The following is a 22,731-nucleotide window of genomic DNA, read 5'->3' as shown; positions in this document are numbered from 1 at the left end:
GTAAATCTGTCTTCTGTGTGGGGAGAAAAGAAAGTTTGCTAAATTATTTTTAGTGTTCACAGGAACTGGGTCATCATTTTAATTATTTCTTTTCCCTTCTCCTTCCTTTTCTAGGTAGTATTGGTACATCGTTTCAATGCCATTCAATCCATCAAGATCACATTTGTAATGATGACAGTGACAAGGTGAGACATAAATGTTTCATTCACAAGATCATGTGCATTATGAGTTTCTTTATGTACTGGTTTTACTACACAAAGATGTATGATTGTGCAGGTATAGCAGTCAGTTTTTAGAGTTACTCTTTAAACTGTCTGTAGCATAACAAGATATATGTTCTACTTAGAACAGTCTCTTAGGCAGTTAATGAGAAATTTGTCTTTAGTATTGTATTTTTATGTTTGGTTGTATTTCTTTGCCATTCTAAACATTTGTGATTTGCCATATTGACACCCTCAGTTAATAAAGAACAGCAGTGGTTTCTGGCTTCAGAGGTTAGAGCCTAGCTAAGTGTTCAAAGGGTTGGTTTTTTTGGTTTTGTTTTTGTTTGTTTGTTTGTTTGTTTTTGGTTTTTGCAGTAGCTATATTTTCCTGCTTTGGACTTGGGAATTTAAGCTTTTACAGATAGGAATCTTCTGTTTAGTGGTGCAGCCTTAAAGTAGCAACCTGTCTAGTCGTGTGCAAACATATTCTTAACCTTTTTTCGACACATTCCTAGATTACCTTGCTTTGGGTCAGTAGAGTGCTCCGTGTTAAATGTTAAATGATACTTGCATCAGTAGTGTAAGTGTGGCATATGGAAGGAAAAAGTTTTGACACTGAACTGCTTGGGAGACTGACTGGCTTTCATGTCTCTATTACTGTTGATGGTTTTACCTTAAGTTTTACTTTTTGTAAATAATGCAGACTCATTAACACTGGCATGTAACGTGTGTTACGTTGTGTGTAAGTATGACACTTTATAGTAAACTAACTTTTTGGCTTGACATACCTGAAAAAGGGGCATGTATTGGTCAAATTCTAAATAATCATTCTTAGGAAGTGAAATGCCACCTGCATAACACTGCCTTGTTAAGTGCCCAAATCCTTGTGTTTGGAAATTCTGGAGTGAGTTAATTTTATAGTTGTTCCAGCTTATCCTAGAGCTAAATTTCTTTTCAGAGAAAGATTCTTTTACTGCTCTACTGCCTTTTTTCTTTTTTTCCTTTTCACCCTTTTCTCCATTTTTGTGGAATTTTTTTTTTGTGTGTGTGTGTATCTGTTTGTGTTTCCCTGACAGTTTATTTGTTGTTTTGCTTTGGTTTGTTTTTTTAGTTTAATTTTATTTTTTAGGTACCACACTAGATTTGGGGACTGGTTCAATCTACAGATATTGGTCAAACATGCTATCCAGAACATGGCCAACATTATTTTAAGTTTCCACTTGATTAATTGCTTAGCTATTTTCAACAGTACTCACTGCTCTGTTTTTTGGGCCCTGTCTACTCTGTTACCATTCTCGTGCACCAACCTAACTATTCTTCCTTTTCTGTTATTACATGGAAGATCACCTCTGTATTATGCTAATTGTCTTCCCTTAGTTTTATTTCATATCAAGGTGTAGTGGGTTGACCCTGGCCAGATGCCAAGTATCCACTAAAGCCGTTCTCTCCCTCTGCAACTGGACAGAAGAGAGAAAAAAAAAAAAAAAAAACCAAAAACAGTGAAGGATTCATGGGTTGAGATAAGAGCTAGGAGAAGTCACTTACTGATTACCTTCACAGGCAAAACACCTTCTCCCCACCCCTCCTTCCTTCCATGTTCTCCCTCCTCCCCCACCCAGGGGTGCAGGGGAACGGGGAATGGGGGTTGTGGTCAGTTGTTGTTTCTGCTGCTGCTGAGGGACAGGAGTCCTTCCCCTGCTCCTGTGGGATCCCTCCATGGGAGACAGTCCTTGATGGACCAGCGTGAGTCCATCCCTTGGGCAACAGTTCTTCCCAGTCTGCTGTCCCGTGGGTCACTCCTCCATGGGGTGCAGTCCTTCACCAATGAGCTGTACCCACGTGGGTCCCCCACAGGAGCTATGAGTCCTACCCAGGAAAAACCTGCTCCAGCTTGGGCTTCCCTCTCCGTGGGCTGCAGGTCCCCAACAGGACCCTGCTCCATTTTGGGCCTCCCATGGGGTCACAGCCTCCTTCCTGCATCCACCTGCTCCAGCGTGGGCTCCTCCATGGGCTACAGGGGCACAGCTGCCCCACCATGGGCTGCACCATGGGCTGCAGGGCCTGGAGCACCTCCTGCCCCTCCTTCTGCCCTGACCTTGGTGTCTACCTTGTTGTTCCCATGTTCTCACTCTGCTCTTCCCCGGGTGGTGCAATACCTTCTGTCCTTAAATGTGTTATCCCAGAGGTGTTACTCTCACTCCTGGTGGGCTCAGCCTTGTCCAGGTGCAGGAAGCCCCACCTGGAGCCTGCTGGAATTGGCTCCACCAGATAGGGGAAGCTTCTGCAGCTTCTAACAAGCCACCCTGTATCCCCCGCTGCTACCAAAACCCAGCCACAGAATCCCTCTGCACAAGATAATTAAAACTGGTTTAAGTCTTGTTGTAAATTCAGTCTTTTAGGTGCTTCACTGGTCTGGGGTGAGGGAGTAGGAAGGGGTATGGCAGCTTACCTTGTATAAATTTCAGAAGAGCAGTTGTTTGGCACACAACCTTACTCCATATTAATAGAGGAACTGGGCCAAATGTTACTCTTTTGTGTATTTAGAGATGGTAGAAGAAAACAATCTTCATCACTGGGATTGATTCTGCACCAAATGAGAATTCCCAACTGGAAAAGTTTACTAAAATAGAACTAGTATAAAAAGCAGAAAGAATGTGGGTTTGGGTGTATTTCAAAGATGTGTTTTTCTGCAGATGTCAGTTTTATTTGGTAAGAGTTTTGATTTTTTTGTGAGAATACATGAAGCTGTTCGCCTTTCATTTTATAGGAAATTCTAGTTGATCCCCTTGATTAAAATAACCGCTTATTCGGAAATACAGTAAACAGATCTCAGAACAGACAATCTGTAGTCTTCTCAGGTGTTTCACTGAACTCTGTGCTCTTGTTTTAAGACAGAAGTTGGAGCACTAGCACTCGGTGTCATTGGTGGGTACAGGCCAACCGGATCATAGAAGCATAGAATGGCCTGGGATGAAAGGGACCTCGGAGATCATCTGCTTCCAACCCCCCAGCTGTAGGCAGGGACACCTTCCTCTAGGGCAGGTTGCTCAAAGCCCCATCCATCCCGGCCTTGAACACTTACAGGGATAGGGCAGTTACAGCTTCTCTGGGCAACCCGTTCCAGTGCCTCACCACCCTCACAGTAAAGAATTTCTTCTTAATATCTATCTAAAGCTACTCTCTTTCGGTTTGAAGCCATTCCCCCTGCTTTTCCTGTCACTACATGCTCTTGTAAAAACTCTCCATCTTGTAGGCTGCCTTCACATACTGGAAGGCCACAATTAGGTCACCCCAAAGCCTTCTCTTTTCCAGCCTGAACAATCCCAATCCTTTCAGCCATTCCTCCTAGGAAAGGTGCTCCATTCCTCTGACCGACTTGGTGGCCCTTCTCTGGACTTCCTCCAACAGGCTGATGTCCTTTCGGTGCTGAGGACCCCAGACCTGGACCCCAGAGTGTTCCAGGTGGGGTCTCACCAGAGCACAGCAGAGGGACAAAATCCCCTCCATTTCCCTGCTGCCCACACTGCTTTGGATGCAGCCCAGGATACAGCTGGCTTTTTGGGCTGCAAGTGCACACTGTCAGGTCATGTCCAGCCCCTCATCCACCACAGTTGCCCCACCCCAAGTGCAGCACCTTGCGCTTGTTAAACATCATGAGTTTCCCATGGGGCTGCTTCCTGTGGGCTCTGGTCCATGTCCCTCTGGATGCCATCCCGTCCTTCAGGTTTGTCAACCACATGCTCAGCTTGGTGTCATCTGCAAAATTCCTTTGTCTATGTAATTAATTAATTAATCAAATAACACTGGTCCCCAGAGGGTGGTGACCCCTGAGGGATACCACTTGTCGTTGATGTCCATTGACCACTACCCTCTGGATGCCCCTTGATTGATTTGGATTTTGTTGTAGGTTTTGGGTTTTTTTTTTCTTTCTTTGAAGGATTTGTGTATAATGGATATATGTTTGTTTGTGGTTTTTTTTTTTTAATCATAAGTAGTGCTTCCTAAAAGCCGCTGTTTGCAGTACTCAGTACAATTGCAATTCTCTAGTGCTTATATTCACATACTCGCATCTTCTTGTGTCAGTTTTTGAAGTGGTTTAGCTTCCACTGTGAGTTACTTTGAAAATCAGAGTGCTGATTTATTCTGCTAATACTGAGAGATAGCACTCGTTCATTTTGGTAGCAATAACCCTGAGATTGGTTCAGCTGGTTAAAGCATGGTGCTAATAAAGCCAAAGTTGGGGGCTTGATCCCTGTACAGGTCATTCACTTAAGAGTTTGACTTGATGATCCTTGTGGGACCCTTCCAACTCAGAATATTCTGTGAACTTCTGTGAATATCATTTAAAGATAAAATGCAGGATTTAATTGATGTATTTATCTACAAATTTATGAAGTGTTGGTCCTTTTTGTATTAATTCTAGAAACTTTATGAAAAGCATACCTTCAGAATACTTTGACGTATCTTGGATGAGTCAGTAGGCATGTTTCAGCAAAATAATTGCCTGACTGTGTGTAACCAGGTTTTCCATTTCAGGAGAAATGTAAAGGTTAGTGTTTGACTGGCAATCTGCATATATTTTACAGTACTTTCTCCAAAAGCCCAGTCTTGATTTTCTGGACAACAGCATGAGAAAAGTTCTACACCACACATGCTACAGGAATGTTGCAATCTTAGTGAAAACAATTCCCAGGCTTCCACCCCAATTACTTGATTTTGTTGACTTGGCACATGAGAATCTTGAATTCATGTTCAGTGACATCAGCAGGAAACGAAAGTCTAAGATTTTTCATGTGTGGACTCACTGAATCAAGAGGGATGTGTAATTGTTGAGAGCATTATGGCAATACTAAGAACCTGTTTAATTTCATAGCACCAAAAGCAGTTCCTCTTGTCTTACAAAGAAGTCTAATATAGCTTAGATATATAGGACATTTCACATCTTACTTGGTGATTGCAATTGAGATTTATTTAAAAATAATTATTGCTTTGGAGGTGGGAGCTTTTCAACCTCAATGCATGAGTTGAGGGAACCCTTTTTCACATTTGTAATTTCTTTGATTTTTCTTAAAAGTCTAAATACTAAATGACAGAACTGAATAAATTTCTTTATGGAGCACAGCATTTAGGGAAAGGTACTTAAAAGAAGGAACTGTTATTCCTTGGTATGTTCTTTGCTTTAATGCTCATTCCTACTAGTGTTAAACAGAGAGATTTATTGCAAGTATATCACCCTGCAGAACCTTTCAGTCATACTCAGTTTATTTAGCTTTAAAAACATGTTTTTGCCCTTTGAGTGGCTGTTACAGCAGAGGTGAAGGCGCAGCTCTTAACTGCTCTTGTGACATCTCTTTTCAGAGAGATCTCATCAAGTTTCCTTGGTTCTCATGCAGTTAAAGATCAAATCGACCACCCAGTGGTAATGAAAAAAACCAAATTGCTCTGGTGTCGCCGTTATGTCTGTTAAGTTCTTGGCAGCTCACCTGTATATCGCAAGTGTCACGATACTGGTCCGTCACCACCGCACCTCACCCTGCGGTTTTGTGGTGGTTTGTTTTGTTTTGTTTTGTGGTGGTTTTTTTTTGTTTTGTTTTGTGGTTTTTGTTTTGGTTTTTTGTTTGTTTGGTTTGTTTTTTTGTTGTTGGTTTTGGTTTTTTTTTTTTAGGGATAAAATAAGAAAAGGCTTCTCCTTTATTAAATCCCAGCTCCTTTCATATCATTTTCAAAAAGCAGCAAGCAAGTAGCAAGCAGCAACAACATCCTAACTGGCCACTCATCGTTACTGATACACTTGGCAGCAGTCGTGAGACACCTGGACATGTCCAAGGACAAGGCTGTGGTTCTCACGTACCGAATCTACGGACTCACAGTCCACCCTCGCTCCCCAGTCAGCCTGTGTGTAAAACTTACTTATCTTCAAGGCCACACTCAAAAGTTTCCCAAGTCAGTCTCCTCTTCCAGGGAGCTAATAGACCTGCTGTTAACTGAGGGCAATCCAGTGGAATTTTTTCACTACCACTAAGATATTTTCAAATATTTACTTTGCTTTTCTCCTATTTAACTTATTTTCACTTATTTTACTTTCATTGTATTACTGCTATTAGATTTGTTTTCTTATAGCTTTCCTTTCTTATAAGGAATATATAGATTTCCTTTCTTATAAGGAATTGATTTTCCTTGGTACTTATGGCCAAAATACATAGCTACATATTTATTTCACTATTTTGAACCTTTAAATTTCCCAGTTATACTTAGTGTATCTTCTCTTTCTTTACTACTAATTTCTTGCTCCTGAACTTTTCGGTGGTGCCTAGTGACAGGACAAGGAGCAGTGGCCATAAACTAAACCAAAAGAAGTTTCACCTCAACATGAGGAAGAACTTTGCATTGAGGGTGGCAGAGCACTGGAACGGGCTGCCCGGAGAAGTCATGGAGTCTCCCTCTCTGGAAACATTAAAATTCCCACCTGGACACATTCCTGTGTAACCTGCTCTAGGTGACCCTGCCTTGGCAGAGGGATTGAACTGGATGATCTCCAGAGTTCACCTCCAGCCCTAACAGTTCTGTGGTTCTGTGAAATTACTCTCATTTGCCTGTCTTGATGGACATCAGGTCCTCAGTCTGTAATACAGAGGGCTGTCAGCTCGTCAAAAATATGTTTTCACCAGAAAGGAAATATTTTACAGGTTCTGATCCAATAAAAGGATGATCCACTTTGTTTTCCACTTTGGATATTGCAGAGTAGGCATAAGCCTATGAGAGTTGTCCATAGGTGAACAAAAATGATTCAGAAATTCAGATATTCAAAGGCCCCATCACACTGATTTATATGTGATAAGACTGTATGCACCTCTTGTCGAGAATGTGTAAGGGACAATACATAGAAAAATGGGAATATTAGAAGGAATATCTTTTTTTCCCTCCAATTTCAAAACTGGGAAATACTATTCCTGTCCAATTAGGACAGCTCAAATTCATTCCTCATGGTGTGTGTTATTGTCAGACGTACACTTCCCCCCCCCTTAGTCCATTCTGAATATGTTTATTGAGCAGCTTTATGCCTTTTTCATTACACATCTGACAGCTGCAAGGATGTCACTTAATTGCCTTTAAACCACCTTCATGCCTAGTGAATCGTCTCATCTAGAACATTAATTCTTTATCATCTACAGCAGATGGTTTGTTTTCCTGGATCAGATCTGGGGAAATCTTTAGTTAGGCTGAGGCAGAGAGCGGAGGGAGGGTCTGAAAGGTAAAAAGTCGGGTGACGGTATTTTATTTCTCAAATCTTCGTTCGCGAAGCCTAGCCACGATGGTGTTTTACTGAAGGGGAACAGCCTGAGCAAACAAAAAAGTTCCGCCAGGCGCCGTCTGCCCCCTTTGCTGAGCAGCGCTGGAGAAGCCCATCCCGAAAGGAGGTCGTAGCCCGGCGGGGGTCGGGCTGCTCTCCCGGCGGGACGAGAGGATGGAGCGCTAAGCTGAGCTAGGGGAGGGTTGGGCTGGACACCGGAGGGGATTGGATGGTTCAGCATTGGAGCGGGCTGCCCCGGGAGGCGGCGGGGCGGTGCCCCGGGCTCTTTGCCGCGGCCGGGGCCGCGTTCCCCTCACACCGACACCGAGCGGGGCCAGCCCGGATCGGCCCGGGGGGGCGGGGCCGCCGCCGCGCAGGCGCGTTGGCCGCGCGGCCGCCCCGGCGCAGACAAAGGGCGCGCCCGGAAGCGGCAGGGTCGGGTCGGGCCCGGCCCGCGGCGGCCCCGGCGGCGGCGGCGGCGGGGCCGGGGGAGCCGCCTCGGCGGGGCCGGGGGAGCCGCCTCGGCGGGGCCGGGGAGCCGCCTCGGCGGGGCCAGGGAGCCGCTGGAGCCCCGCGGTGGCCTCGGCGCCCGCGGACGAGCCGGCGGGGGCCGCAGAGTACCGGCGTGCGGGCCGCACGGAGGGAGTGCGGGCGGGCGCGGGGCGGGGCCTCGGCTCGTGGGGCGGGAGGGGAAAAGGGCCCGAGAGGCCCCCGTGGGGCGGCCCGGGAGGGAGGCGGGCGGAGTTATCGGTGCCGTTAAAGGTGCTTTGGCGGAAGGTAGAGCTGTAACCCAGAAATGGACCGGCTTCCCGGGACGCGGTCGCGGTGTGCTGCCCTCAGGACGCGCGGGCTCGGTGTGTCTCTGAAGCGCTGAACGTGCTCCCGTCCGTACAGCCAAAGGAAGCCTGTAGGTGTCTCTAATCCCCTTAAATCAGTCTAACAAACTGTTTGGTACTGGCATGTGTTACGGCTTTCAGTATTTTTCAGTAGATGTGAGTTAATTCCTATATAACACAAAGGAGATTCTTTTTTTTTTTTAATTACTAGACCAGAAGGATGCCTCGTTTATTCAAAAGTTGTGTTTTTACAGTGACTGTGCATTGAGATGTTTACTTAGAACATCAGTTTTAAGTTGTAGTTGTTTAGAGCAAGTACTTTAGTCATGAGACTAAATGAACTTACAGTTCATTGAACTGTAAGTCGTGAGAATGCTCATGAATGTATATCATTTGCATTTTGAAGCAAATTTTTGAAGGTAATGCTTGGAGCAGATTCGTATTTTCTTGTAAGTTCACATGTATGGCTCCCGTGGGGCAGCTGGAGGGGTAATACGAACACAACTGCTCATAGTCTGCCTTATTCCGGTGTTGCTTACTGCTTGATTAGGTTGCTGCTGATCTGCTTGTTCCTAAATGTCATTCACTGAGGCCACTACTTTGGTTTCAGCTGCCAAATTTATAGTGTTTATCCACGGGGAGTCTGCTGGCCCAACAGACTCCTTAATTCACAGCATTGCACTACATTACCTTTCTTACCTTTAAGGGGGTATTGCAGCCATGGTACCAGAGACTCATTGTTCTGAGGAGGAGGAAAAAACTCCGTCGGATACTACCGTCATGTGCAGGAAGAGAGAGGAGGGTGCAGTCATTAGAGAATTAAGTATGAGACAGAGGGGCAGGGATTTACTGTGAGATCTAGCGGTTAAGGGCGGTTGATAATATTTTTGATCTGCTTTAATTATCAGATCTCCAGGAAAAAGACGAAACCTATGCAAACATAAAATAACTGTGTGAAGAAGCTTTTCAGAGAACAGTTAACAGGAGAGTTACATGTGAAAAGTGGTAATTGTGAGAAGTGGTATGTAAACCAAAGGGTCTTAAAAATGGGAGATCTCATGTTTCTCCTTTGTGAATCTTACTTTGTCACCTCCCAGACTTAGAGGGCAGGTTAAACTTTGTTTCTCATCTGGGTCACTTTGCGGGTCTTTTTAATTAACAGAAGTACACAGATACAAAATCGAAGTTGCAAGTTGATCAGTCCTTGCTTTGTGCTTGCAGTGGTGTGGTAGTCACAGTACCTTTTCTGAAAGATATGTTTTTGGCTGGTGAATCTAATGAGAATTAGACTGTACAGAGCAAGTCTTGAACTTATAAATGTCCTCTCCTTAATCTTTTCATGTAGCTCCACCACCTCCACTTCCCCTTCCCCCAGAAGGATTTGAAAGGCAAGAATAGGAAAGATGTGAAGTTTCTTTTTTTTTCCTGTTTTGAGTCAGAGAGTTGCTTTGACTGTGGAGGAGTGATTCTTGAGACTTCTGGAAGGTAAAGGCTTGGCTTAATCCTTTCATACAGAAATACAACTTGTGGTTTCCTTCTCTGTTCAAGTATCTATATAAAGTGAAATAATCTAATATAGAGTATTTAAGTTCTGCTGCGGGCAAAAACTTGAATAGGCTTATGATTTAACAGGGTGGTTTTCATTTTTTTTTTCCTCTTCAGCTTCACGTGGGAGTGGGTAGGTTCCTTTTTTACGAAGTTCTTGAAAGATCAAGGGAAACCTGCTTTGCTTTTTGGTGCCCTCTACTGTTGTCTGCGTGTCAGAACGTCGAAAGCTAGAGCTGGTTTTGGTCTTGAAAGGCAGTAAAATGGTAACAACAGCAGCTCTTTGAAAACAGTAGGAAGGGGAAAGAGGGAAAGGAAGCTCTTTCACACCGTATTTTGCTGTTTGCCTTCCAACCAGTTTGTCTGGATCGCACTGGAACTGCACCTCACCTGGTAGAAAAGTAGGTAAGCGGCATGTATCTGACTCAGGCAGTGTCTGCTGTGGCATTGCAGCAGTAAAAAGACTGATGCCTTTGCTCTTCCCCCCTCAGAAAAACAGAGACATTCTGTCCCTAATGTCTACACTTCCTGATTCTCAGTGAGTACATTTCAGGTTTGCTGTCACAGAATTTTTCATCTCCTTGTCCCTTTCCAATAACTTTACTTTTTTTTTATTTCATCCTACAACCTCAGATACTACAGAAACACACAGTGCTTCCTCCGTGTACCACTATGTGTGCTGTGCTTTGCTTACTTTCTGTGTAAGTAGCCCTTTCATCTTATCAGTCTTGCAGTTTTGTTCCTGTCCCAAAACCTGGGAACACCTCCGTCCTACAAAAGCTCAGAAATTGTATTAAGTCATCATTCTCTCTACAGGGCCTCTTACCTTAGCCTTGTGGTTTGTCTTTGCCAGCTTTATTCATTTCTGACAGTAGTGGCCAACTTTTTTTATTTTTCCCTTCACATTTCAGTACCAGTAAATTGTGTGAGAGGGGATGAGAGCATTCATGGCACAACTTACGGTGCTGCTGAGCAGATGCTCTGCCTGGCAGTCTTCATGAAAACTTTAAGAGATGGCTTTCTCTCTACACAAAAAATAAGATTATTTCTTTAGATGATCTATGTTGGGAGTGTTCCTTAAAAAAACTGTGTTGTGATAAATATTTTTGATGAGCTTCATTTTCAAGATGCGATTCTTGGAAATCAGGCTCTTGCAAAGACATTTAAACTATTTTGCTGGTAATTGCTGAGGGAGGGCATTTTTGTTCTGGTGTTCTCTGTGTTTGTCTCTTGGGAAGACACTGGAACTCAATACAAAGCAAGAGGAGAAATGAAGAGGTTGGAGACATGAAAGACTAGGAAGAGATATTAATTTAAAACAGTGTTGTCGAAGGAACTTATGAAGATGAATGAGAAGTTCCAAGTGGTTGACTATGGATTTGAGAAAAATGTTCAGATGTGAACACAAAGGGAAGGCCAATATGCATTTGGTAATTTTGTGTGTGAAGCTTTACTGAGCCCAGGTTAGAGATCAAGCTTTCCTCTTCTTTATTCACAGTTTCCTTACTGATTACTGAATCAGAGAACAGTCAAAACACTCTCTCTCAAATTCAGGGACACAGTATAGTGTTTGCATTCTTTGGTTCTGCTCTCAATGTGTGAATGTTTACAGGGGGCTGTTGTTGAAATGTGATTTAGCAGTCCATAGCTATGATGGTGACCTTGATCAGCATTGGGCACAGCTTGAGATTATTTTGAGAAAGGACACATCTCACCAAATTTCTTGCATGCTTTAAGTTCTTAATGCCGTGTTTTTCTCCTTAGTAAAAGTGTGGGGTGATGTTTAAAAAGTGAGCCAGCAAACCATGCTTGAGTATCTTGAGGGGAGTGAAGCTTTTTCTTCCTTTGCATATCATGTGATGTGTATCAGGTGGTTTGTTTTTTATTACCAAACCTTCCTTTGGTTTTACATGACATTAATCTTGTTTTCTAAAGAAAGTGAAAAGACCTACTCAAGTACAAGCTGTATCTTGAAGCTAAGGACCTGCAATGTTTTCTCATGTATTCCTCTTTTAGGCTAACTTAGCAGAAAATACAGGCAATGAGAGGGAAGGCAGCGAAATGTGAATATGCTTTTCTACAATAGATTTGAGTTATTATGCCAGTAGTCCTTTTTCTAGGAACAAATTTTGAATGCTGACTTGCCCTTGTACCCACTGAGGGCATCAGTAACAAAACTGTTAGTAATGGTTTTTATTGGTGTGAATGTTTGGATATTCCTTTGATGTTTTGTCAGCAAGTATGATCAGCATAACGTTCATTTATCCAAATAAGAGGCTTCATTCTTCAGTGCTTAAATGCTAGTTTGTCCATTCGCATGCGCGGCGTTTCGTGTGCGTACTTGTGTGCATCTGAATATACGTAGCTTAGGGTGGGCTAAAAAAATCTTCTAAGTGGAAAGAGTGGGCTTTTTTTATATATAGTTGTCCTCTGCCTCTGTTGATGTATCCGTATTGTTAGATCAACATGCCTAAATGGCAAACTCAGTGGTGGATAAACGCAGTATATACAAACTATATGTAGAGAAGACTTTGCTGTGAAGCAGCTTTGGACCAGAGTTCTCTTTGGACTCCTTGCCCCATTAGCTGAAAGCATGTAATTATTGTTAAAATTGAAAACTTGTAACTTTTTGAAATGTGGCTATACCTAAACACCTTGTCTTGATTTCACCACTTTACTCTCAGCCTGGAATCATTTTAAGTTTATAAATTTCAGTACATTTTACGGCATTTAAGGTGATTTTTTTACAGTAATTAATGTATTTTAATGGTACACATGCAAAGCCTTCTTTCTGTATATGTTCTTCTGTGATATTAGTAAAAAACTTAATTTCTGTTTACATACAGAATAGAAGATAAGGCCTCTGTGGAGGCCCAGAGGATATTTTTAGAACCATTTCTGAAATTACGTTTTCTGTATTGTGTAAGGTGGTGTTGGTGTCAAAAATGGACACTTTACCTCAGGTGGTAGCCAATTTGGAGGTGGACTGGTAAGAAATAACCAGTGGAAAATATTTTTTAAAAATCTTAACTGGATGCTAGTACTATTTGTTGCATAACTTCTTAAGTTTTCTGTTTTAAGAAGGCTTGAAATGCTTACTACCATAGTGCGTATTAACTGCAGGAAACTTCTGCAGAAATAGCACAAACTGTTTTCCATTTTCCATCACTCACCCCATTGAAAAAATTGATTTAAAAGCTGAGACCATAAATTGGGATTTTAAAGTGAAATTACTATTTTTACAACAAGTTTTTTAATAGAGAGGGACGTATAGATGAGGTTTTTTTCCCTTGTTGAAGTTTGGATGGTGTGTTGGATTGAGAGTTAAGGATCCCCATTCAGAAAAAACACCATGATGTGACACAGAAATAAATACTTGATAACATCCTTGTGATTTTATTGGCATTTAAATGGCATTGATTAATTTCGACAAAAAATGGTTGCAAAATCTTTTTCGTATCTCAAAAGATTCTTATTTGCATGCAGCAAGTACTGTAAGCAATAGCAAATACTAAAAAAAAAATCAGTTTGAGGAATTTGCAGTTGGCTATGAGCATCCTTGGTTCTAAAACCTACTTCAGTATTAGAAAAGGAGGTGCTTCAGCTGTGATATATGATTTGCATTGTCCTTTTTGTATGAGCAGTGGAGCTTGAAAATAAGAAAAGTGTAGTCTTACTAATTTTAGGAGTATATGTAATGGAAGTGTTAAGCTTTTCATCGGTCAGCTTACAAGTTAATATGATCTCACTTTTTCATCCTGTTTCTCTTTCTCCCTGGTGTTACACAGAATGTAGGTGCAGATCCCTCAGGGATGAGGCAGGACACCAAGCAAGTGACAGCCTTGTCTTTCATGAAAGCCAAACGTCACCACAGTGCGAGCCCTGGGACACCAGCGCTGATCAGATGAGCAGCTGGTGGGGAGCGAAGCTCAGGGGAAAGCACGGCAGGGGTGGATGATAAAACTTGTGCTGATTAACACATGATGTATGTGCAGTGTCCTGTTTGGCTCACTGTGGAGCTGTCTGACCCAGTGCAGGTGCTGCTGTCTGGATTCCCAGATCCACAGCTGGCCTCCATCCCGTGTGCCAAAGTACGTGCAGATGGGGGTGTGTGAACCATCCTGGGTTATCGTGACGATGAGATGAAATTGCTTGGGACTTCAAACTGCTGGTTTACCACAGTAAACTCATTCACAGTCTTCTCAGTCCCTACACCAACCCCTTTCAATTTTTGTTAAATATTTTTGTTTAGGGCAAGGGGTGAGGGGCTCTTGGTTTTTTTCATATCGTCCGTAGTTTTTACCGTTTTCAGAGGTAGTCTTTATCTTACTCTTCCTGGATTGTAGTATCTAACAGTGTCTCTACAATTTTTCTGTGTATTCTTAGTGGAAGAGTTGTGTGATTTCTGTAAAGGTGTGTGGAAGGAGAGAGCATCAGCTTGTGTAATACTGTCTGGTCAAGGAATGTTTCAGTGTCATAGGGGTGTAAAAAGAAAAGGAAGAATGAATAGGAACATTTTGAGACACAAATCTGTTGAACAAAAAAATAAGGAAGGCAGATAAAAGGACCAAATGTGATCAGTCACTGCTTGAAGAGAGGGTATGTGGAATGGGGGAATATTTATTTCAATGAGATGATTTATCAAATACTTTGTCCAGTGGCATTCTAAATGAAAGAGGGAAGCCATAAATAAAATATAGAGAGACACAGACTTGCCACCAGGTTTGTGGTGCCCAAAATGTAAGTGAGTTCTGCTCTTGGTGTTGGGAGCTGGAGGGACTGTGGCTCTCTGAGTTATTTTGTTGGTTTCCTACAGACTTTGTATCTACAGTGGCAGCTACTGCGGGACTGGTGTGAACTTGTAAGCTCTACCTTGTAATGCCACACCTGAGTTAAACTACTGCCTCTGCTGGTTTCTGGGTGAAGGATGGAAGAAGACAGCAATGCTTACAAAACCCTCTGGGCCACAATGACTCCTTCCAGTCACATAGGTGACTTCCCTTGTCTTGGTTCTAGGGTTGTCTTGGTTCTCGCTGTTTCAGAGCTTACTAGGTCTAAATCATAAAATATAATTACATTAGTCCTGGCCTATAAATAAGCTGCTACGTTTGGACATAACTGTCTATTCAGCCCAAGAATTTACTGTTACTGTAGATGTGATCAGAGTAACAAAAATGGGACGTAAATCAGTTCACAGTTGTTGGAGTATATATCCTACCCTAGCAGGTGGGATATGCAAAATAATCAGTTTACTAGCCCGTCAGATGCCTGTTGTTAAATCTGAAAATGCTTATAAATGTTGAAGTTTACTGATTTGTATCATGGGGAAAATAATTTCTTTTACAGTATGCAGTTATGCAGAGGAACCACGGAGGTGCAGATTTCTGGTCAGCCTGGCAGGGTTATTTAGGGGGTGTACCTGTCATACTGTCCTTGTGTAAAACCGTCTCTGGGAAAGGCCTCTGCTTGAAAACACTCCTGAAGTATTAGTTTACTTTTAAAGTACTGGTCTTTTGGGGCCTACAGAGTAGATGTAGTTTATTCCCTGAATTTGAGATGGAGAACATGGAGTAGTTTCTTGTGCTTCCCAGGACTATTAAGTGAGGTTATGCAGGGGGTTGGAGAGGAAAGTGATTTTTAGATATTGGCAGCAATTGCTTTGATAATTAATTCCCTTCTGTGATGGTTGATAACCTGTGTGTGGATGCAGTATTTATAATTTGACTTGAAAAGAAAAGGACAAGGAAAATAAACACCTCAAAGGATGTTGTCTTGGTGAAAATATCTAGTTTTTCTCAAATGAAATGGAACGGCATTTAGATAAAACATACAAAAAATCACTGCAAGAATCGTGTAAGAAGTACAACGAACATTTTTCTTACATTTTTTAGTATATGTTTCCTTTAAAAGGGGTGTTTTACAAATGGGCATGCTCTTCAATCACCTTTGTTACCATTACACTCACCAGAGTTTATAGGGCACACAGATGAGAATGGGACAAAACTGTACTGGGGATGTCTGTGAAGTACTGATTGTCAGGGATGAGGTTGCAGGTTTTAGCAGCCTGACATATGCTGCTTCTTTTACTAGTAACTAGTAATCTGATGACTTTGTCCTGATATTGTTTCTTTTAAATATGAAGTAATCTCTGTTCCTGTTCATCCTGCTCTTTTTGCTGAATGTATATTTAAAGGAAGCAGTGTTAGTTGAAAGCTAGATACAATGTTCATGATAGCTCTCAGCCAGTCTATACTCGTAGCCTTTTGGACATGAGAAAAACACATAGCGTAATGGCTGTAAAAAGTAGCAGTAGTCCCAGGGAGGATTTTGAATATCACAACCAGAGTGATTTGGGGATTTGGAGAGGTACTGCCATTGCTGAAAGTATCATATTCCACAAATAAACTACTGGACTTGATACCCAGTGATAGTGGAGACTGAAAAAACATACCATATCAATATCTAGTTATTCCACATACTTGTTAAAGGTGACATGAAAATAAATATTAAATTATGCAGGATATGTGTCTGTCATTAGCTCCTTGTACCTTCCTGCATACTAGTATTATTTTGCTATAATGATTCAAATGGGAATTGGTTTCTTAATAAAAACTAAGATAAAACACCTTGTCTTCATTGAGTTTGTGTTGGGATTTTTTTATGAAAGTTTGCAAATAAGTGTGGTTTAGCTTTAGGTTACTTCTTTTAAAGTACAGAAAAAAACCCCCCCACAATTGGCATTTTAAATCTCTCTGTACATGTAGTTCCAAGAATGATTTTAGCTTTATTTTCTTTCTAATGAGAAACAATTTTGACTAAAAGTACTGTTGCTTACTGCAGAGGGCAGTTAGCATTACAGAGTTTGAATTATCTGTGTAAAGTAATTTAGAGTGATGATGAAGGGTAATTACTTAGCAGTTTGCATCTCCATGGTCTTTGAAGTGGTGCACTTCACGGACAAAAGGAAAATAATAATCAAAGAACTGCTTTTCCAAAGTATACTGCTTTCTACAGGGCAAGGTATATTAATGTTAATGCTTTGGAAAGGTGCCAGATTTAAATTAGGGCATTAGCAGTGGGAGATTCCCAGCCAAAGGCATGTACAGAATGTATCATGACAGCAGTGGTTATTTTATTGTTTTAGGGTTCTGTTTTCTGCCAGCTTCACTAAATCCAGTTATTTCCTTCCTACACTTGACATCTTCTTTTGCGTTCTCAAAATCCCAGCGTACATAATTTACTACCCTAATGTATTGTTTGTGTTTCTCTTAGAATAGGCTTAGTCATCATGATGTAAAAAATTGGGCTGCACGTCGTCCTTCTGTGATTCTTGTAGCATAATTTCTTTAAGATTTGTCCTTTGGCAGTGTTCTCTGAAATCCAACAAAACAGGTATTTTCACAGAAGCTTTGCTGTCAAGGCAGTTATGGAATATCTCCTCCAATTTTTCGGTGTTGAGCTTCTGAGGGCGAGCAGCCTTCTGGAAGAGTCACCATTTACCTGGACATCTACTTTCATGAACCTTCACCTGCATGCCTATCTTCTGACCTCTTTTTCTCTAAAAAATTGAAATGCAGTTGGTTAAAGAGTTCAGAGGAGACTGAGCAACAAACAGATGCATGCATCATTAGGCTGGCTGCCTAAGGAAGCTGGCTGCTTTAGATAAGATACAATAAGGGAAAAAATACCTTTTTTCTCTTAAACACCTGGACAAAACTTTTGGTTGTTAAAGGCAGTGTACTCCCAGAAAGAACAGTGGAGTACAAACTATATGTCAGTGGAAACCTACTGAGAAGCAACTTAACAGTGTTCAGAAACTAATAGGCCCCTGTAAAACTAAGAGCCAGAAGATGTCCATAGTCCAGTCTACAACTAAATCTGATATAAGACCTCTAACAACCTGTTGGAGGAGGACCACAGAACCATTGCAGACAGGTGGTTTTCTCTGCTTCAGCTACCTGCAATTACGTACAATTTGAATTGAAAAAGTGCTGGGCTGAAATGGAAGTGGTGGGGTGAGTGAACAAGCTGGAGAGCAGCAGGACAGTACAATTTGCACCAGGAGTTCTGTCAGAGAAGTCCATGTGATGTTTGGACTAAGGGGTGGTTCCAGTATAGTAGTTCATGTGGTTTTAGTTTTTGTGTGCTCAGGTGGTGAGCTCTGAAGTATGACACATATTTTTCTGTTGTCAGTTGTCATGCTTGTTAACAGCATGATGTATTACAATTTTGACAGAGTAGTTTGCTGCTGGTTTCATAGGCATTGGTGGGAACTTCTAAGAAGAACGACAGCTCTGTTAAATGGTTCAGTAACATGGACACACAGAGAAGAGGAGAGGTAGTTGTTTTCATAACCAGCTGGGAGAACATCATCTGGAGGTGAAAGACCTTCATATCACTAGGACTGAAAACTTTGAGCACTGTGTAGTGCCTGTGGAATTTTAGCAAAGTACACAGACTTAACCAGAGATTGATGATTCATTTTTTTCAGGTTATGTGTATAAATGAACATTATTACATGAGTAACTAGAGGGATGAAGCATTCCTGTGTTGAGCTAGCAGAACCAAAATAGCCTGCAGTACAGAGCAGGTGTCTGATTAGCTGTGTAAGTGCAGACCTGGTAGGGAAGGGATGCAGTGCAGTGTGCTTATGACTAGTACAGATTCCACTGTTGTGAAGTCTGTGCTTATACATCTTTTCATGCTTCTGTAGCCTTTAAGGAGGCTACAGAGGATGGAGGAATGTGAAATAGGTTGTTCCTTACTTTCCTCATTCTTACTTTCTTCTCTCTTTTCTGTTGTATTTTTGGTTTTGCATGGATGTTAGAATTTTTATATTTTAATGCTGCTAAAGTATAATATAGTACTAATTCTTCCAGGGGTTGGGGAGACATCAGTAATCTCTGTTTATAAAGATAATAAGTAGGCAACTAGTTGCAGGTTCTTAATTTCGTGGTGTTTTATCGCAGTCTTCAGTAAGTCACTGCTAATGCTAGCTGCAAAGCAATACTTGAAGTATGGATTGTAATTCACTCACCTGGAGGTGGGCTTTGTTTTTGTTTTGTTTTGGTTTTCTTTGCACTGGCGTAGAGCGAAGACAGTCCTAGTCCCAAGCGGCAACGCCTTTCCCATTCAGTCTTTGACTATACAGCAGCATCACCAGCCCCATCACCACCAATGCGACCATGGGAGATGACATCAAATAGGCAGCCTCCTTTGGCCCGGCCCAGCCAACACCACTTCTCAGGGGAACGATGCAACACACCTGCACGAAACAGGAGGAGGTAAGCAAGCCGTGTAGCTTGGGAAACAAGTTCTTACTCTTCCTAATTTTAGCTCAAGGGAGGTGCATTTCCGTCAGCGCTGGCTAGATCGCACATGGTTAACGTGGTAATGTTTCCTTTGAGCCGTAACAGTTGTGACTGAAAAGTTGCTGGAAGTGATTCACGTTTGTGTATCATCTCCTAATGCATGTGAATAGTCAGCTCGAGGAAAATATGTTTAATTATGAGCCTGATTCTCTGTTCGCTCTGCACTGAGGCAAAAAGCATGTGGAAAAATGAAAGCAAAGATCTTTCTAATTGCGGGTACTTTTAAAGGTATTAAGAGTTACTGATGTAGTACCATAGTTTTCATTGCAGTCACAATTATTTTCATACTTAAAAACAATCTAAATAAAGGTGAGAGTTACTAGCTGGGAGATGGGGAGGTTAGCACAGTGTCAAATGTTTGCTGAGGTGGCTGATTCGAATGTAATAGGAGTTAGATTTTCATGTTGTTTTTAGCTTGTGGCCCATTACCTTCTCAAAGCAGAGGTTTTAGAAGAAGTTCCAATGGACATAGAAGAGAGAGATGGGGATGGCCAGGTTGTACTCGTGCCTGGATGGATGGTAGTCTAGGAAAGCATAAAACCATAGATTTTTTTTTTTTGCTATTCTAGTTAAACAAATTATCCAAAATAGAAGCTTTCATTGCCTCACATTCTGCATCAGAAATACTGAGTTATTTTATGCAAGTTAAAACACACTGTCTCTGTGCTTCTAAGAAATATTATGTCTTGGTTTGTACTTTCAAAAAATGTTTGTGCTTTTTCATTAACATAAAATATTAGGCTTAAGATATATTTATCTGGTTTTCTTCAGATGCTACATATCAAATTTGGCAGCAGTGATCAGTCAGGAGTAGTTTTGAGGCAAGAGATTTTAAAGCATGCTAGTCTTGTCTCTTGGCTTCAAGTCCGTGAATTTGAAAGCTTTCAGTCAGTGGAATGTAAAATACTCAGCTCTCAATGCAGCTTGTCAGACTTAAGAAAGAGGTTGAATTGTGAACTTGAAGGATGGTTGTGAAGACAGAAGATTAGACCTTTTATATGGTTTGGTACGGGGATGCTCTGTGGGGGCATTTAGTCCACAACATGACGTTTACCTCGAAATAGTTTGAACTGAGATGCCTGGAATATGCTGCATTTGGCCATTTTTGTTTGTTGTCCAGGCAGATTCCTTTGCAGTGTTCATTAACCTCTCCTGCAGAGTTAAGCAGACTGCTTAACAAGCTAAATGCTGGATAGCTGAATCTAGACAGTTTGGATGTACCGTGGGATGAAGAATAATGTAAAGTGTAAGAGATAGATGCGCATGGGACAAGTGTCTGACATTCCAATGCAGTCAGGTATTACCTGTGGCTTTTGCAAGTTAAGGCATTCTGCAAATGGGGAGACACCTCATTGCAAAGCCATCTTCAGTCTGGCAGGAGCAATTAGATTGGCTGCAGCATCATGGGCACAGAGCATTACTCTTTCTAGTGCCAGCTCGCCTGCTCTTGGATGATAACACAAGCTTTTGCTCTGATCAGAGATACTTGAATGTGTCAGTGCTTTGTTTCCCTGCACTTGCATTTTTTAGCTTCAGTGCGCTCTTGCATTTCAGCCAGCTCTAGGTGAGTTCCGGAGTAGCATTGCATCCAGTTTCCTCTCCTAGAAACAGGATGGTTAGGCAGAACAACACATAGGTGTTTCTTGTTTTCCAGGAGTATTTTTGAATCTTAAGAGTGCTCTGGAGTCATATCAGAACTAATAACCACTCTCATGGATCAAAAGCTTGATTCATTAATATTATTGTGAGTGCATCTGTTACTAATGCTTTAGATGAGGTTATGCATGTGCTTTTGAAGCCGCTTTCCTGTTCCCCCTGCTTTGTTTTCTCTTCCCATGGCAGAGTAGTCTCAGAGTTAATGAGGTTTTCAGATTAGGATGAGATAAAAGGTGCACTCCAATTGCAAGTAGTTATTCAACTCAAGGAAACAGGCTGGGACAAATGCAAGCAAAACATCCCCAGTGTGTGTAGTGTGGACATCACTCTGACCCAGCACCATCAGCATTAGCTCTTTTGTCCTACCAGTTCACTCCTATTGGTCAGGACAGTCTGTGTAGGGTTCTTTTATTACATTAATTTTTTTCCATTTCCTGGCTTGTTAAGACCTTACCTCTTGGTATCAGTGGGTTTTGTACTGGGCCTAGCACAATGGTGCCCCAATTCGTTGTGGTTTTTTATTCCAGTTCATTGTAAGCCAGCAAACACTGCATTTAGAAAGATAGCCTTTTGGTGTGAATTTACAGGAAGATTATTTTTGTCCAGTTACTTATATATAGTACAGATAAACTGTGAGTGTCAGAGTGTGATGCATGCCTATATGAAACAGAGAAGGCTATTCCAGTTTATCAGTCATTGTGAAATGGAGGGATCTGTACCACTGCTGTGCCTTACCTTTCATCTGTGCTTCTTTTCCTCCTTCTCTTGAATGTAATTCTGAACTAACGGGATTCAAGAATGTGTTACTGCAAAGAAATCACCCTTGTTAGAAATACTAAGATCTGCACACACTAACTCTGCAGTTATGGATACCTTTTGATGGCTGTTCTTACCTGAGGGTAGGAATTCCTGCAATTTTTTCAACAATTCCATCCTGTCTCTTTGTTTTAACCTGGCATTTACCATGTTTATACTGTGCATGTAGAAAAAGAAGAATTTTTTTTGTGGCTATTTTTTAAAGACTTTAAAAACAAGTTAATTCCTAATGTTTTGTGATAGTTTAGCCCCATGTCTTGACAATTCTTCTGCAGTAATGTCTAGTAATTCAGGAAGCAAATAAAGCTATGTATCAAGGTGCTCTGACTTTTGCTGAATGAAAATATAGTTTCTTTGTAATTCTGCATAGGAAAAAATCCAGGTTGGTTTTTTATTAGGGAATGATTCTTCATTGATTTAAAAAGACACTCCAGAAGTTTTACCAGCTTTTGTTAGCTGTGCTTTCTCATAATTCTGGGTTCATAGACAAGTAAAGCCAAACCTTTTAACAAATACGGAGGTATGACTAGTTTTATGAGAATCTACCTTGTCTGAGAAGCCACCTTGTTTAAACACTGGTGGCATTTAGAGAACTTCTGAAGTGTTGTAGCTGCCTTTTGTAACTTTCCTCTGTTCCTGCAGCTTTTCCGAAGAAAAATCCTTGCACAGACACTTTTGTGTTAAAATATTCAGAGCATTTCTGTTTCATAGCAGGAAATAGCAAATTTAAACGAACCTCGGTACTCCAAACAGTAGAACATCTTTTGGATTAATAGTTCTGTGATTAGAAATTATATATGACGGTTTCGTCTGATGAGAATGTAGCAGTTGTATCGTGTAAGTAATGAAGCAATGAAGAGTGCAGCAAAAACTTCAAGGAAGGAAACTGGAATTAAGACATACATTAGTAAGAGTAAATTTAGGTTCTCAGTGCTAAGAAGAAAACACAGCTTGTATGTTCTAACATAGTAGTTTGTAACAATGAAGGCAATGAATTTTTGGGGTTTTTTGGG

At 41.5% G+C, this 22,731-nt stretch overlaps 1 protein-coding gene across 1 annotated transcript in view; it reads left to right on the top strand.

The window, feature by feature from the left end:
* RNF38 (ring finger protein 38) overlaps positions 1-22,731 on the top strand; it is an 89,077-nt gene that overhangs the window by 40,059 nt on the left and 26,287 nt on the right. Inside the window, exons 2-3 of the mRNA XM_050328835.1 lie at positions 115-185; positions 18,966-19,159. Coding sequence (XP_050184792.1) covers positions 115-185; positions 18,966-19,159 — 265 coding nt within the window. The remainder of the gene's footprint in view (positions 1-114; positions 186-18,965; positions 19,160-22,731) is intronic.

Source organism: Myiozetetes cayanensis, unplaced genomic scaffold, assembly GCF_022539395.1.
Source record: "Myiozetetes cayanensis isolate MyiCay16 unplaced genomic scaffold, myiCay2020 scf4, whole genome shotgun sequence".
Taxonomy (NCBI): Eukaryota; Metazoa; Chordata; class Aves; order Passeriformes; family Tyrannidae; genus Myiozetetes; species Myiozetetes cayanensis.
Note: the sequence above shows the minus strand (reverse complement) of the source record. Positions and strands in the feature narration are given on the sequence as shown.